The sequence below is a fragment of the Paroedura picta genome, chromosome 1, assembly GCF_049243985.1.
Source record: "Paroedura picta isolate Pp20150507F chromosome 1, Ppicta_v3.0, whole genome shotgun sequence".
In the NCBI taxonomy this organism is placed as follows: domain Eukaryota; kingdom Metazoa; phylum Chordata; class Lepidosauria; order Squamata; family Gekkonidae; genus Paroedura; species Paroedura picta.
In genome coordinates, this window is record NC_135369.1 from 879,875 (window position 1) to 896,525 (window position 16,651).

The 16,651-nt window shown below is 57.7% G+C and overlaps 1 protein-coding gene across 5 annotated transcripts; it reads left to right on the plus strand.

Moving 5' to 3' along the window:
- Positions 1–2,289: 2,289 nt before the first annotated feature.
- On the plus strand, positions 2,290–15,710 carry NES (nestin). Of its 5 annotated transcripts, XM_077318958.1 has the most exons (6): positions 2,290–3,306; positions 6,701–6,825; positions 8,088–8,158; positions 8,717–11,037; positions 11,194–11,280; positions 11,353–15,710. In XM_077318958.1, the coding sequence occupies exons 1-6, from the start codon at positions 2,497–2,499 to the stop codon at positions 14,629–14,631; spliced, it is 6,693 nt and encodes a 2,230-aa protein (XP_077175073.1). In that variant the 5' UTR covers positions 2,290–2,496; the 3' UTR covers positions 14,632–15,710. The 5 variants fall into 5 exon arrangements, with proteins under 5 accessions (XP_077175073.1, XP_077175065.1, XP_077175057.1 ...); XM_077318950.1 differs by having other exon boundaries at positions 2,293–3,306; positions 11,194–15,710; XM_077318942.1 differs by having other exon boundaries at positions 2,294–3,306; positions 11,110–15,710.
- The last annotated feature ends 941 nt before the right edge of the window (positions 15,711–16,651 follow it).

Genomic DNA, 16,651 nt, shown 5'->3' on the forward strand with positions numbered 1-16,651 from the left:
GGTTTGTTACATTCATTGTACATAAACACGCCACTCAGCTCCCAATACTACCACAGAAGATTGTTTCAGTCCTCTAGCAACACCCCCTCTGGGGTGGCCTCTGCCCCCCCCCAAAAGCTTCAAATGAGGTACGGCATGTTTCTAATGAAATGCACACTCCCTAAAGTGCCAGGACCGGTTCCCAACAGCTCCCCCCAGGTTGTGCTTCCCTGGCCAGTCCAGACCCAGCTCTTACCACCGGGACCACTACCAATCCAATTTGTTCCCATCCTGTTGCCTGAGCTTGAAACTGGTGACTGGGCAGCCGGTGCTCAGGTTGGTCTTTAGGGGGTACAAGTCTTCCTTGGGTGCCTGGCCAGAAGAGGTGCAGTGGCTTCACAACCCAGAGACGACCCTTGCGGGTGTCAGCACTGCATTTCAGAGGGCTCTGCCTTACTGGATGGCCGCAGCTTGCTCTTCAGTCCACCCACCAGCTCTGGGCCCTGGTGACTTGGGGTCCCACCCCTGGCGCTGCTTGCCCCCCTTCAACTGCTGGGCCAGATTTTCCATCTCCACGTGCACCCACCCCATCAGGGGGCAGGGATGACCTTGCAACAGGGCCCATTGGAGAACTTCAGGGTTCAGGCCCTCTTGGAGGAACTGGACCTTTGTGGTCTGGGTCCAGTCATGCACCTTATTCGCCAGGTGGTAGAACTCCCCAGCATAGCACACTACTGGCCAGGACCCCTGCTTGAGCCACCATATCTGTGACTTGGCCCTCTCCTCTGAGAGAAGGTCTCAGCTCCCCCAACACGTGTGTAAACCCCTCAAAAAGATACTAACCAGTTGGCTGCCCCCCTTCCAGATAGCGCATCTCAGCTTGGCATAGTGGCTAGGAGTGTGGACACTAATCTGGCGAGCCGGGTTTGAATCTGCGCTCCCCGATATGCAGCCAGCTGGATGACCTTGGGCTCCCCACAGCACTGATAAAACTGTTCTGACCGAGCAGGAATATCAGGGCTCTCTCAGCCTCACCTCCCTCACAGGGTGTCTGTTGTGGGGAGAAGAAAAGGAAGGCAAATATATGCCACTTTGAGCCTCCTTCGGGTAGAGAAAAGCGGCATATAAGAACCAACTCTTCTTCTTCTTCAGTAATCTCAGGGCTCTCTCAGCCTCCCCTCCCTCACAGGGTGTCTGTTGTGGGGAGAGGAAAGGGAAGGCGACTGGAAGCCCCTTTGAGCCTCCTTCGGGTAGAGAAAAGGGGCCTATAAGAACCAACTCTTCTTCTTCAGGAATCTCAGGGCTCTCTCAGCTTCCCCTCCCTCCCAGGGTGTCTGTTGTGGGGAGAGGAAAGGGAAGGCGACTGGAAGCTGCTTCGAGCCTCCTTTGGGTAGAGAAAAGCGGCATATAAGAACCAACTCTTCTTCTTCTTCTTCAGCATCCTCAAAGGACATGATTGTTGTCTAAGTATTTGAAAAGTTGTCACAGAGCAGTGGTCCCCAACCTTTTTATCACCGGGGACCACTCAACGCTTGACAATTCTACTGAGGCCCGGTGGGGGGGGGTAGTTTACTCCTCTACTCTCAACCACTGCCCTAACGCTCTCTGGTCGCTATGGTAATGTTTAAACATTCCTTCAAAAAGCAGGATTCCTCTGCAGCCACCCCCTCCCTCTCTCCCTCTCTCTCTCTCTCTCGCCCACCAGAGGGGGCCCTTGCCTCACTTTAGAGCTCCAGAGCCCTTGGGTGGCCATGTGGTTTGTCCAGGGCCAAGAACAGCAGCCTTGCATCCAGGGCTGGCCCAGGCGGGTTGCCACCTCGATGAGAGCAAAGGAAGGCCCACCGGCCTTCCCCTGCCTCCCTCCTCTTGCACAGAAACTTTTGAATGGCAAAGTTTTGCTCCCAGCTCAGTGCCCCTGGGATTCCCGCCAGAGGCCCTTCCAGCATCCCCAAGCCAGCCCCAGCCCTGATAGCAGACATGGCCCCCTGTGCACAAACTGAAGGGGCCACTTCCCTTCCCTGTCATCATCTCTTCTCTTTAGGGGCCAGGTGGGCCAATGGTCTGCCTGCCTCTCCTTCCCTGGTGCACATGGGTGGGCTCTCTTGCCTCCGAGTGCTCCTGGCCTCTGGAGAGGGACTGTCCCATCCCCTCTGGGGTAGAGAGGGTTAAGATATCTCTCTCTCTCTCTCTCTCTCTCTCTCTCTCTCTCTCTCTCTCTCTCTCTCTCTCTCTCTCTCTGTTCCTTAGGGGGGGGCTGGTCATCCATGCTAATGGTTGGCTTGTGGCCTGGGCTCTTCCCCCTCCCTCCCCCCAGCTAGTCGAGCAAAGGGTTAAGTCCAGCTGCCTCTTGGAAGAGCCTCCCCCTCAGCATGAATAGCCGTGCAGAGACGCCTGGACGCCTCACTCACTCACTCACTCACTCACTCCTGCGCTGTCCGGGTCCCTGGCAAGCCCCTCTGCTGCCGCCTGCCTGCCTGCCTGCCCCTGCCTGCTGTCGGCTGAGTCAGCCTCGGGACGATGGAGAGTCTGCTGGAGCTGCAGCTGCCCCTGGGAGAGGAATCCCTCCAGATGTGGGATCTCAACAAGCGCCTCGAAGCCTACTTGGCCAGGGTGAAGTTCCTGGAGGAAGAAAACGAGGGGCTGAAGTCGCAGATCCAGCGCCTGAAAGGGTGTCCGGCAGAGGACTCTTGGCGGGGCCGGTGCGAAGAGCAGGTGGCAGCCTGGCGGGCCCACCTGGAGGAGGCCTTCCGGGAGAAGAACGCAGCTGAGCTGGCTCGGGCCAGCCTGGCCGAGGAGGTCCAGCAGGTCAAGAGCCGGTGCCAGAAGGAGCGGGCGGTCCGGGAAGAGGCCCAGAAGATCTTGGTCCTGGGCAAGCAGGGGCTGGAGGAGGAGAAGCGGGCCCACATCTGGCTGCGGGAAAAGGCAGCCCAACTGGAGAAGGAGGCCGAGGCCCTGAGGGAAGCCCACGAAGAGGAGCGCACCCAGCTGGAGCAGGAGGCGGCCAACTTCTCTCGCAGCCTGGAGAGCCTCCGTGGCAGCACCCTGCGGGCTTTCCGACCGATGGAGGTGGAGGACTACTCCCAGGGGCTGGCCTGCCTTTGGCGGGGGGCTGTGGAGACCTACCAGGCAGAGGTCACCCAGTTGGAGGCGGCCTTCAGGGAGGTGGAAGGGAGCCTTGAGAAGACCACCCAGAGCAACCACCGCCAGCGGCAGCAGCTGCAGCACCTGGGCAGAGACCTGGCTGGCCTCAAAGGGCAGAAGGAGGCACTGGAGGAGCGCCTCGCCCTGCAGTGGCAGCTCCAGCAAGGAGAAGCTGAGAAGTTCCAGGTAAGGAGGGCAGAGCAGGGACGGGTGCCCCACCAGGCCCACGGGGACAGAGGCTCGGTTGGGCAGGCAGTGAGGGCCCAGAGGCTCAAGGGAGGGCTTCCCCTCACTGCTCGGCTTCAGGGAGGCCCCTGGGGGCACCGATCCCCCAGGGAGGAGGCCACCCAAGGGAGGGAGGCTGGAGCACATGGCAGAGCCCCAGAGGGAGCAGGGATCTTGAGGCCATCCCATGCCGGCCCCGTTGCCTGCTGGGAATCCCACTCTCCACTCTCAGCCCTGGGGAGCTTCTCCTCGCATTTAGTCCCCCACCCACCCAGAGCCAAAGGCCCCCTAGCTTTGTCCTTTAGGTCAGTGGGGAGGGAGACTTTGCTGTCTCTCTTCGCAAGAAGTCAGTGAGGCTCAGGGTGCTTGTCTAGGAGGTGGGGGGCCCAATCCCCATGGGGCCACGGGGCTCATTGCGGGGCAGCCACGCCCACCTCCCTCACAGAGGTGCTGTGAGGCATCACCCGACAGGAACGGGCCAGACTGGCGCTCAGGGTCATTCAGAAAAAAGGACAGTTCACGCCTGGTGCCTTTCTCTGCTGCAAAGTACAAAAATCCCTCTGACATCATGTGCACATCGTGTGGCCCGGGCATTTCCCCGGCACGAATTTTGATGATGATGTCATCCGGTCAGTCGTCTCCGACCCTCAGCGACTCTAAGTTTTCACCATGCGTCCCTGTCTCTGACGGCTTCTTCTAGTGGGTTCATGGTCGTCCCTCTATCGGCTTTGATTGAGTTGAGCCAGCGGGTCCTTTGGCGACCACATTTCCTTCTGCCGCTGACCATGCTGAGCAAGAAATTTGGTGCTGGGCAATTGCCCATAGGAATGTGGGGGGGGGGGTCAGCAGGTTTAGGACTTCAGACTGCAGGGGTGGGGAGGGGCTGGAGCGGGAGTCTTTCTTTAGCAGGAGAAAAGCACAGGAGTCCAGGAGCACCTTCAAGATTAACACAATTTCTTCAGGGGAGCCATGACTTCCAAAAGCCCCTCCCCTGCCCCAAACGTGGTTCTCTTGATGGTGCTGCTGGACTCTGGCTGACATCAGAGGGGCCCCTGCCTGTCTGTCTGTCTGTCCGTCCCTCCCTCCCTCCCTTTGTAGCTTTGACCTGCCCCTGGGCCAAAGCAGAGTCCTGTTTCCCATGGGTGTGGGCAAGAGAATTGCTTTGGAGAATCCCAAAGCCCAGCCGGGCGGGTTCAGCCGTTTGGGGCTGGCGAGGGCCCCCCAGCCAGGATTCTAGTGTGAAGCCAGGCAAGCGTCCATGTGGGTCTCTTCACAGGACTCCCAGGGAAAGGGGGGCTGTCTTTCCAGCTCCGAGGCCCCAAGGGAGGTTCTTGCTGGTTTTGGCTCTTCCCAAAGTGCAGGCTCCTCCTCCTCCCGGGAGCAGAAAGAAACACTTGGCAGGAATTGTCTCCGCCCCTTTCTCCCTCGGGGGGGGAACGGGCAGCGGGGGTTGGATCCTGGCAGATTATCTTAACACATCTTAACACAGCCCGCGGCGGCGCGGACTAAATAAAGCCGTAAAGGCTTAGTGGGAGGAGTTAGGGAGGGCTCGGTCCGGGATCAGGAAGGGTGCCGATTGGCCCCTTCCTCCAGACAGACCATCGGCCGGGCCAATCGGCAGGTGCTTTGCGCCTGCTGATTGGCCCGGCCGATTCCCACCCTGCTGACAAAGAAGCAACTGCGAGCCGCGCAGAGCGCGGCTCGCAGTTGCTCCCTTGCCGGCGGCCTGATGCGTCAGGAGGTGCAAAGCGCCTCTCACCGCGTCAGGCCGCCGACCAAGGGAGCCCCCAGCAGTCACGTGGAGGGCGACTGCCGGGGGCTCCCTTGCTTAGCGCCCGTTGTATTTAAAGTACAGCGGGCTTGATTACTAGTCCAATATAAAAATCCAGCCAGCTGGCTCAAGACATCTGTTAATCTGTGGGGTAAAAGAAGGGTCCCGAACAGGGCAGCCCCCTGGGCCAGACCGGCCGAGCGGACCCACAGTGGAAGCTCTCAGCCTGGTCCCCTGAGCAGGCCATAGAAAGGAACACCCAAAAGCAAACAAAACCGATAGGCAAACAGTGAGATTTATTAAATCTTGAGATTTATTAAATGTAGTCTTAGGTTGTTTACATAATTTTGCAGCCGGAACGGGGTCCCAGGTACTCCATCCCGCTTTCTGTTACTTCTTAATATAAAGATTACACATCACCAGTGTTAATTTCAGTTATAAAGGTAAAGCATATCCCATTGGCAATGGCTCTTCAGTAAAGGGGTCGCTTCTTGAGTTGTGCTAAATACCGTTAGCAGAGTACCAAGGGACTCGTTCAGTGCAGCACCCTGCGCCTCAGGCCACACCAAGGAGGCCTGTGTGGGAACATGAGGATCGGACCAGGCAGGGTCTGCCCAGTCCATGCAGTGGCCGGCCAGTTCCCCCGGAGGGACACCAACAGGGCAGAGAGGCTGAGGCCTTCCCCCGAGGGTGCCGTCTGGCTCTGGGATGCAGGGGCTGGGTGTCTCTGAGCCTGGAGGCTCCCTTCAGTCACCCTGGCAAGCGGCCACTGATAGACCTCTCCTCCATGACTCTGTCCCATCCCCTTTGAAAGCTGTCTGTTCCTGTGGCCATCACTGCACCCTCTGGCAGCAAATGCCACCTCTGAATCCCTTTCTGTGTCAAAGAGTCTTTCCTTCCGTCCATCCTGGGGGAGAGAGAGGAAGTTCCCTTTCTCCCCCCTCCCTACCTCAGGCATGTGGTTATAGATTTTGATCATGTCCCTTCTTAGTCATCCCTTTTCTGAGTGGAGAAGTCCCAGAGCCTTCAGCCTCTCCTCCTAGGGAAGGGGCCCTGACCCTCTCCTCCTCTTGGCCCCTCCCTGGTCCTTCTTCAAGAGAGAAGGGGAGAGCTGGGGACCAGAACTGGGCATCACAATAAGGCTCCTTTTATCCTCAGCACAGAGACTGCCCTTTCCAACTGCTAGATGCTTTCCCTGAGAAGCCCATCGAGGCCCTAAGGTCTCCCCCCCCCCCAGCCTCAGCATGTCCAGGCCCAGCTATGCCTCCCACGACATGCCTCATAATGCCCCAAGGAGGCAGCAAGGGAGCTGCTTGCCTCACTGGCTCTTGCCCAACTCTGAGCTGGTCTACGGTCTTGAAAGGTTTTGCCTGGTCGAGATGCTCAGGAAGAAGCAGGGAGCCCAAGCGCTCTTCCCTCGAGCCACGCTGGGCCGGCCAGCCGGCTGGCCAGGCACGGAAGCCGCCGCGCTGTCTGCCCACACTCCTGCCCTGGCCAGAGGGGGGAAGTGCCGGCCGGCCGGCTTGGCCCCTCTCCTTGCCCAGCTGCCCCTGACAGGCGGTCTCTCGTGCTCTTGCTCCGCAGCTGACCATCGAGGGCCTGGAGGGGGAGAGGCAGGCGCTCACAACCCAGATCGCGCAAGTCCTGGATGACCGGCAGCAGCTGATGCATCTGAAGCTCTCTCTCAGCCTGGAAGTGGCCACCTACAGGTGGGTGTCCGCCAGCCCAGCCCAGCCCCACTCACCTGTGCCCTGGCCAACGCTGCACCCCTCTGTGGGGGAGACTCGCCACAGCCATTTGAGGTGGGGGCTACTTGGCAGCAGGAACCCTCTTGGCCCTCTGCAAGTCTCCCCCCCCCAGTCCGCTGGGGATTCTCCTCCCTCCCTCCCTCCCTCCCTCCCTCCCTCCCTCCCTTGGGAACCTCCCCCATTCCCACAGCCCTCCTCCACGCCCTGCCTGCCCCCTCCCCTCTCTCCAGATGGCACTGGACAAAAGCAGGGGGGAGGAGAGGGGCTCCAGAATTAGCATGAGAAAGGGGGCCCTGCCTGGGGAGAGGGGGAGGCTGGGCATGATGTCATGGCAAGGGGGCAAGGGGTCACCCGCTCTATCCCTGTGGGTGGGCGGGCGGGCAGGCGGAAGGGAGCTGACTGTGGAATTCCTCAGTGTGGGGCGGCCTCAGGGGGGTCGAACGTCCTCCAGTCCCCCTTCCAAAGCAGCCATTTTTCTCCAGGGGAAATCCTCCCTGTCGCCTGGAGATCAGTTGGAACAGTGGGAGAATGCCAGCCACCACCTGGAGGTTGGCAACCTAGCAGCAACTCAGGAGGAGCCTAATCTTGCAATCCTATGGGCTGGGGCAGGAGGGTGTCTGCATAGGATTGCAATGTACAACCAAGTGAAGAAAATCATAACCGCAGCTCCGATGCGGAGAAACTGCTCTAGCTGAGCGGTGATTGAATGGACCGGCCAGAAGCCCGCAAGCGAGGCTTTTACTGGGGCCAGCTGAGCCCGGAGCCCTGGCCTCTCTCCCGGGGTGGGCGGTGGGGGGGGCACATGGGTAGGGGGGAGCAACAGCAGGGAAGAAAGGCAGCAGCAGAGCAAGTGGCCAGGCCAAGAGCAAGCAGCAGCCCTCCTCCCCATAACGCGATCCCTCCCTACCCTTCCGGAGCAGCGGCAGAGCAGGGGCCCTTTTGGGGAGACAGGGGGGCCGTGGAATGGGCAGGCTCTATGCAGAGCCACAATACACTGGCCCAGAGGTCGGAGTCGGTAGGAGGCCCCTGTGTGTTTTGGTGAGGGGCCTGATTCAGTGGAAGAACTGCAGGTTGCCGGTTCAATCCCCGGCAGCATCTCTGGCTACAAGGACCAGGCCTCTCTGCCCGAGACCCTGGAGAGCAGCTGCCTGTCTGAGTACACAAGACTGGTCTGACTGGGAGCAGCTTCTGCTGTGTTCACCCGCTCCCCTTCTGCCTTTCAGGACTCTTCTGGAAGCTGAGAGCACACGGCTGCAGATCCCAGGAGACCCCCAGCCGGCCATCCGCCTCCAAGGTCAGCCCGGGGGCCCTGGGGACGGGGGACGGGTGGCCTTCTGCCGGAGGGAGCTGTGAGGGAGGGAGGGAGGGTTTCTGGCAATGGTTTCTGCGGCAGGGCGAGCCGTGCCCACCTCGAAGGGATAGCCCTGCTGGCCTGTTTCCCAGCAGTACCAGCAGGGCGGGCAACCTGTGTTCCAGCAAGAGGTTCATGAGTTGGCCACAGGGGCTGGGGACTCCTGTTCTAAGGGGGCGAGTGGGGGTATTTTCCTGACTTTCCGTTGGGGGAGTGTGGAGAAGGGTCCGCCACAGGATGGGTCCTGCTGCCCGCCCTCTCTGGCAGCCCCTGCCCAGGCTGCCAACCCAAAGGCCACGCTAGATCGAGACCACTGTCTGCCTAGAAATGGCCACCCCAAGTGGCGCCTCCTCTTGCTAGAAATGTGTGGAGAGCCCCCCCTAGAGGTGAGGCCCCTTCACGACATGGGCCACGTGGGCCTTGAAGGCCGATGCCTGCTGGTGCGAGAACACCCGTCTTGGAGACTAATATTCCTGCTTTCCTTCCTTTTGCCTCCTGCAGACAGCAAGTGGGAGACAAGTAAGCGTCAGTGTCAAGCTGTGTCTCTGGAAAGGGGGCTAAGCTCCACGAACTTCCTGAAGGGCAGTGTGACTCCTCAGTGGCCCAAGAGCCAAAGTGGCCCCTCCACAATCAACGTGGGCTCTGTGCTCCCCCAGAGTAGAAGCCCTGTGCTGCGGGAGCCCCGGAGAGCCAACGCAGCCCTGCAGTCCCAATCCGCCAAGGCTTTTGAGGTGGTGGGTGTCCCGTCTTTCATCGATGCCGTGGCTTTTCAGTTAGGTTCCTTCCGGCAAAACAAGGTGGAAGCAGCCAGTGCAACGCAGCCCTTCCTCCATGAATCGCCCCACCTTTTTGACTCTGACACACCTCTGGTTCCAAACGCAGAGCCAAGTCCCCCCCCAGGAGAAGCTGGAGAAGAAACACAAGCCCAAACGGAAGTCAGGGAACAGGGGGAGAAGGCAGAGCTTCATGTGGGGGAAGTGGACGAGGAGGGAGAGCGGCAGCCCAGCGAGGAGCCCCCTTGGGAGAGCACTGCGCACAACATGCCCGACCCCTCACAGCTGCTCACGGAAGCCTCAGCATTCACCCTACAGGGAAGGCATGCGCGGGAGGCCTGCTCTGACGCTGGCTTGCTTGAGGCGGCCGAGACCCCAAACGGCCTTCCTGCTCACGACGACTCTCCGTCCACAGAAGAGGAGCAGGGGGCAGCCGCTTCTCCCAGCACAGAGCTGCACAAAAGCGAAACGGAGCACCGTCACCCAGAGGTGCCCAAGGGTTTCGAGGACCCCAGTGGGGCTAATGGTGGCCCAGAAGCCAGTTCTGTGGAGCAAGAAGCAGCAGGCCTGTGGGCGTCATGGGAGGCAGAAGCATCCTCTCTACAAGAAACATCATTGCTAGAGGGAGAGAGAAGTCCTTCCACCCAGCAGAACAAAGAGAAGATTGCAGCTGACATGACAGACAAAACTGATGGCTGCAATGAGACGAGGGCATCCGAGCAGGCTGAGGGAAGCCGCCAGCAGCCCTTGAACGGCCAGCATGCCACTCAGTGGGCTGAGCTGGAAGAAGGCTTCTGGGGCACAGAGGAAGCAAATTCACTGGACACAGAGGCAGCTGCCAGTCCAAAGGGCGACCAGGACAGCCTGCAGCCCAGCATAACCTGTGCTGAGCACCACACCGGCGCCATCGGACCAGACCTGCAGGAGAGCGATGGAGGGGCAGAAGATCTGGAGGTGGTGAGCACTGAAGCCCTGCATCTCTCTGAGGACGAGGAGCAGAGAGCCCTTTCAAGCCCATCCCGGGAGATGGAAGAGGGTGATTTCCAGGCCGAGATGCTGGAAAGTGAGTTTCCTCAGACAGAAGAATTTGCAGGGGAAACTTTGTCACCAAGAAGCCATTTGTTTTATTCTGCAGAAAGTCACCAAGAGCATCACTTTCTTGGGGTAGAGCAGAAAACTCCTGAGGAAGAAACATCACTTTCCAAAATAGATTTTGCCTTGCCAGAGGAAGAGGGGATAGAGGTGGACTTAGAACCAGAGATCTCAAATGTTGAAGGGGCTCTCTGGACAGATGAATTCTCAGCAAAGACCTTGCCAGCTGAACCCAGGGCCAGGGAGCAGGACGAGGAGAATGCAGAGGAGTCAGGTGCCGAGGTGAAGCACACGCAGGTGCCAAAGCAGGCTATTTTGGAGTGTGAAGATCTCAAAGAGAATGCTTTGAGCAAGGAAGACAAAATAGAGAAGAATGACGTGGCCACTTTGCAAGACTGGACCTGGCAACAACAAATGGTCATGCAGCTTGACACTATGGAGAGTGTTCTGAGGCAGGAGACTTCCACAAGAGACCAAGGAGCAGAATCCACTGAGGCGTGTCAAGGAGACCTGTCCATGGAACAGCAGGTGGAAGAAGAAGAGTTTGCCACCAAAAGAGATCAAGAGGAGTCAGTGGAGCCATTTCAAGGAGACCTCGCCATGGAGCAGCAGATGGAGGAGGAGATCACCACCAAAGGACAACAAGGAATGGAAACAGCCGAGGCATCTCAAGGAGACCTATCAGTAGAGCAGCAGATGACAGAAGAAGAGGTCACCACCAAAGGATACCAAAGAGAAGAACCAGAAGAGGTGTGTCAAGGAGACCTATCCATGGAGCAGCAGATGGCAGAAGAAGAGGTCACCACCAAAAGAGAACAGACAGTTGAGGCAGGTCAACAATCCATGGAGCAACAGATGACAGAAAAAGAGGTCACCACCAAAATAGAGCAAAGAGAGGAATCAGTAGAGGCATGTCAAAGAGACCTATCCGTGGAACAGCAGATCGCAGAAGAAGAGGTCACCACCAAAAGAGAGCAGACAGTTGAGGCAGGTCAACAATCCATGGAGCAGCAGATGACAGAAGAAGAGGTCACCACCAAAAGAGAGCAAAGAGAGGAATCAGTAGAGGCATGTCAAAGAGACCTATCTGTGGAACAGCAGATGGCAGAAGAGGTCACCACCAAAATAGAGCAAAGAGAGGAATCAGTAGAGGCATGTCAAAGAGACCTATCCGTGGAACAGCAGATGGCAGAAGAAGAGGTCACCACCAAAAGAGAGCAGACAGTTGAGGCAGGTCAACAATCCATGGAGCAGCAGATGACAGAAGAAGAGGTCACCACCAAAATAAAGCAAAGAGAGGAATCAGTAGAGGCATGTCAAAGAGACCTATCCGTGGAACAGCAGATCGCAGAAGAAGAGGTCACCACCAAAAGAGAGCAGACAGTTGAGGCAGGTCAACAATCCATGGAGCAGCAGATGACAGAAGAAGAGGTCACCACCAAAAGAGAGCAAAGAGAGGAATCAGTAGAGGCATGTCAAAGAGACCTATCCATGGAACAGCAGATGGCAGAAGAAGAGGTCACCACCAAAATAGAGCAAAGAGAGGAATCAGTAGAGGTGTGTCAAGGAGACCTATCTGTGCAACAGCAGATGACAGAAGAGGTCACCACCAAAAGACAGCAGGTAGTTGAGGCATGTCAACAAGACCTATCCATGGAGCAGAAGATGACAGAAGAAGAGGTCACCACCAAAAGAGAGCAGCCATTTGAGGTGTGTCAAGGAGACCTATCCATGGAGCAGCAGATAGAGGAGGAAGGAATCACCACCAAAAGATGGCAAACAGTCGAGCCATGTCAAGGAGACCTATCCATAGAGCAGCAGATAGTGGAAGAAGGAGTTACTACCAAAAGAGAGCAGACAGTCGAGTTGTGTCACGGAGACCTACCCATGGAGCAGCAGATAGAGGAGGAAGGAATCACCACCAAGAGATGGCAAACACTTGAGGCATGTCAAGGAGACCTACTCATGGAGCAGCAGATAGAGGAGGAAGGAGTTACCACCAAAAGAGAGCAGACAGTTGAGGTGTGTCAAGGAGACTTACCCATGGAGCAGCAGACAGAGGAGGAAGGAATCACCACCAAAAGATGGCAAACACTCGAGGCATGTCAAGGAGATCTACTCATGGAGCAGCAGATAGTAGAAGAAGGAGTTACCACCAAAAAATGGCAAACACTCGAGGCATGTCAAGGAGACCTATCCATGGAGCAGCAGGTAGAGGAGGAAGGAATCACCACCAAAATATGGCAAACACTTGAGGCATCTCAAGGAGACCCATGCATGGAGGAGCAGATGAAGGAAGAAGGAGTTACCAGCAAAAGAGAGCAGACAGACGAGGCGTGTCAAGGAGACCTATCTGTGGAGCAGCAGATGGAAGTAAAAGAGGTCTCCACTGAAGAAGGAACAGATGGGGTATGTCTAGGAGGCCTGCCATTGCAGCAGCCAGTGGAAGGAAAAGGGACCATTATGGCTTCCCCTGAGAAGGATATGCTGAAAACAGAAGATCTGATCACAGAGTCAGAAGCTGAAGAGACTGAGGAGTTCGGGTCACAGACAAGCCTTGCAGAGAAGGCCGAAACCACAGACTATGTCAATATGAGTGACCTGCAGGAGAAAGAGGATCCTGAAGCCAAGCCAGTCTCCAAGATGGATACTCTGCAGGAAGAAGAACAGCGGGTTCCCGTTGAGAGAGAGGAGACGTATCAACACCAAAACCTGCACCATCAAGTCAGCCTTGGAGCACGGGAGGTTCCTTCCGAAGGGCGGGAAAATACAAGCGATGGGTTTGACACACAGACCTATGGTGGTCCCCAGGAGATGGATCTGTCTTCTGACGGTGGCCATCAGTTGCAAAGTGACCATTCAGGGTGTGAGCTTTCCCTCGAGTCCTTGGAGGTTTCCCCAAACGCCACCAGTGAAGCAGAAGGGATCGAAAAAGAGCTGGAAAGCAGCAGACATGTGGAACTGGAGGAAACCTTGCCCGATAACACACCTTTGCACCTGTATGATGAAAGGATAGTGCTCGTGGCTGGGGGGGGGCAGCTGCTTCCAGAGACCGAAGTCACGGCAGAGGAACCCCTTTGGACTCAAGACAGCATCTCTTCTGTGGGGGCTACGGGACAAGCAGTGGAGGAAGCTGTGTGCCCATACAGTTGCCAGGCAGAAAATGGTGATGCCCAAGTATCAGAAGGAGTAGATGAGGGAAGAGATGGCTACAGAGAGTCTGCTTCCGCACAGGATCCCCTCAACTCCAAGGAGCTTCTTTTTTCAAAAGATGGAGAAGAAGCCGAGGTTGAAACTTTGGGACTCATCAGAGATCATGAGGAAGATCTGTATGCCAGGGAAGTTGAGATGCTGCCAGGAACAGAAGAGTATTTCCCTCCATTGGATGCAGAACTGGACAAATGGCCCGGGGAAATCTTGAGCCATGGAGAAGAACTTGCAGGTGGAGAAATGACCCACGAGGAAACTGGTCAACCAGATTTTGTTTGGGAGACAATAAGGGACAATGTCTTTCAACCAGATCCCAGCTACACTCAGGAAGATTTCCAAGGGGGAAATGACAGCCCGATGGATGTTAGCGACCCCAGTAATGTACTGTCTGAAGGCCCACAGAAGATCTCCCCTCTGACCAGTGTGGCTGACCTGGGAGAAATTGTGTTGGAAGAAGAGCAGTTTCCAGAGGGCCAGAAAGATGGCACAGAATCTGAGGATTTTGTGGACAATGAAGGTGAAAGTGGGCCATGTGCCCATGAAACCCAACCAAATTCTGGTCTAGAAAACTGTTGCAGGGAGGAGCCCATCCAACAAACAGACTTTGAGTTGAATTCCAGTGGTACAGATCCTTCCCCAAAGGGAGAAGCAAGCCTTCCCATAGACAGTTTAAAAGACTCTGATATCCTGGAAATTGTAGAGCAAGCCCTGGAGTTTAACCAAGAGGTCATCAAGGCTGCTGAGCAGACTGTGGGGACAGAGCAGTGGTCAGCCCATGAAGACCATCTTGGCTCCCCGGCAGCAGCGAATAATGGCAGCTCTCTTCCCTTACCTGAGGCTGGTCAATCCCAGCTTCCTACAGACCCCCAGACCCCCAGTGCCCCCTCCCCAAATGCCAAAGACCCAACAGAACCTAGTCATCTGTGGGTGGGAAATAACGGTCATGGGCTGCAGCAGGATTTCACCACAGAGATCCTGAATGGCACCGGGGGGTTTCTTCACTTTGCCCCCTCCGGCTCCTGCACGGAAGAACTCATCGAGGGTGGGGCTGTTGGCCAAGACTTCCACAGGCAGGGCCTGGACGACCAGAGCCTGCTGCAGACACTCACAAATGAAAAGGCACACCGAACGGGAGAGATCTGCCCTGAAATCTACGCGAATGACCTCCTGGAGCGTGGCGGGTGGGAGGCGGTGCACGTGGAGAAGAGCCTGCTTGCCAGCCAAATGCAGCCAGCGCCCGGGAAAAGACAGGATGGCACGATGGGGGCAGCTCCCACCCCTCCCCACTTCGGAGAAGACATTCTCCACCTGGAGCTCCACCCCGAAGAGGGAGAAGAATGAGGGTCTCCAGAAGACAACTGCAACGTTCCTTTGGGCCTTCCGTCCTTTTGACCTCCACACCCTCCCCCTCCCCAGTTCCCCTCCACCCATTTCAAAATAGGCTGCCCTATCGACAATCAAAGGCCCCATGTAGGCTGGTTTCAAGGAGTGTTCAGGGCCAGGGCCTGGCAGGGCTTGGTGGACCAGGGGGTTGGTCTGTGCCTCAAAGGGACCGTCTGCTGCCGCCAGCGTCTGGGGCGGGGATCTGCCCGCTTAGAGGCAACAGGCAGGTGATCCAGACCCCAGGCCCCTCCTGTATGCAGGCACCCAACGCCTTTCCCTCCCCCATAGCTGCCTGAGGCGCTAGGCAGGGGTCCCAGGAGGAGGTGGCTTTGTTTGGGGGCACAAAGGGTGACACAGCCTGTTTTCACCTATCAGCTCAACAGCCCTCCAGACGATCACCCACCCACCGAAGGGTGCCCAAGGGCTTCAGGGCTGGGGGCCTGGAGAAGCAGAGCCTGAGGCGCTTCTGGCCTGCTGCCCCCGGGGAATGCAGAGGGTCCATCCCATGTTGGGTTGCTGGTCTTTTGGCGGTAGAGAGACAAATGCACGCTTCCCAACACACCTGTCCTCTGGCTGGGAGAGCAGGAATGCTAGAAACCCCCTGGGGGGTGAGGAGTCAAGAGGGCAGCCTCAAAGCAGGAGGCCAGGGGGAACACCTGTCATGACAAAGGGCAGACCTACCCTGGCCTCTTCCACTTGCAGGGCCACCCCTCATGCCCCCCTTCCTCCCCCGGCACTGCCCCTCCTTGGCTTCACAGCAGGGGCCCCCGGTCAGACAGACAGACAGATAGACAGGCAGACAGGCTGTGCCCTCCAGCATGCCCAGTCTGGGAGTCCAGAGGAGTATAAAAGTCCTCAGCCATTAATTAAGTAGGAAGCTCATCCTCTCCCCCAACCTGCCTTTTAACCGGCTCCTTCCAGGACAATACTTCAGAAGCCCGACGCCTCTCCTCCTCCTCCTCCTCCTCCTCCTCTTTAGTTTGTCTGTGTGTGTGCGTGTGCTGATTTTACAAAATACATACACTTCTTAAAAACTGGACGCTTCTGTGCAGTGCTGCCTGTGGACTGCGGGGGGTGGGGTGGGGTGGGGGGTGATGAGGGGTCCCAAGGCCTTGCCTCCCAATGATTTCTTTCAGCCCCTTCTGTGGCCCAGCGGCCAGCCCTGGGTGCTTGGAGGAGGGGCCCCCAGGGAGTCCCCCGCCTGCCTGAAACCATGGAAATGAAGTGGGGCCGTCCCGTGGCAACCCTGCCTTTGCGTGGCACCCTCCAGCTCCCCCTGGGTGCTGGTCCGGCTGCCCCCTCGTGCTGCACACTTTGCCCTCCTCCTCGGGGGCGTGTTCCCTTAAGAGGAGGGCCGGCAACCCAGCCAGTCCCTTGCGAGAGAAGAAGGAGAAGGTGGTGGCTGGTGGGGATGGGGAAGGAGCCATGGCCAGTCTCCCCCCCCCCTCCCCTTTCTGGCAGCCACTACTGTTCTGGGCTGAAGGGCCCGAGAGCCCATCCAGGGGGTGCCGGCTGGCCTGTGCGTTCCACCAGCAGCAGCCTCCTCCAGCGCTTCTTCTGGCCCTCTTTGCCTCCAGCTCGAGTGTGGGGGAGCGTTACACGTGAGGAAGCAGGGCCCTGACAGCCCCCTGCCGTTCTGCTTGCTGGATGGGTCTCTCCCGGAGCTGGCTCTGCCTGTGGGGCTGCCAGTGAGTCACTGGCAGCAGGGCTTCGTGGCTTGAATCAGAGGGGAGGTCCCGGGTTCCAATCCCTGCCCAGCAAGAGATCTGGGGCCCACCAGCCTCAGCCTCTCCAGCCAGGGATGCAGGAAGGGGGGCTGAGGCCAGCTGCTCCTTCGGGATCGGCAAGGGCAAGAGGGAAAAGGCCTTGGCCAGCAAACACTCGGAAGACAGGGGAGAAAGGCCCGGTGTGTGTGTGTGTGTGTGGGGGGGGTCTCTGGGCACCCCCCCCCCTCCGGCTGGCCTGCTGTGAGGTGAAG

Bases quoted from the DNA above. Each gene is read 5' to 3' on its own strand.
- NES (XM_077318929.1), top strand. From the start codon at position 2,497: ATGGAGAGTCTGCTGGAGCTGCAGCTGCCCCTGGGAGAGGAATCCCTC. The intron at 6,826-8,087 runs GTGGGTGTCCGC...TCTGCCTTTCAG, and splicing joins CTGGAAGTGGCCACCTACAG to GACTCTTCTGGAAGCTGAGA. The intron at 8,159-8,716 runs GTCAGCCCGGGG...TGCCTCCTGCAG, and splicing joins GCCGGCCATCCGCCTCCAAG to ACAGCAAGTGGGAGACAAGT.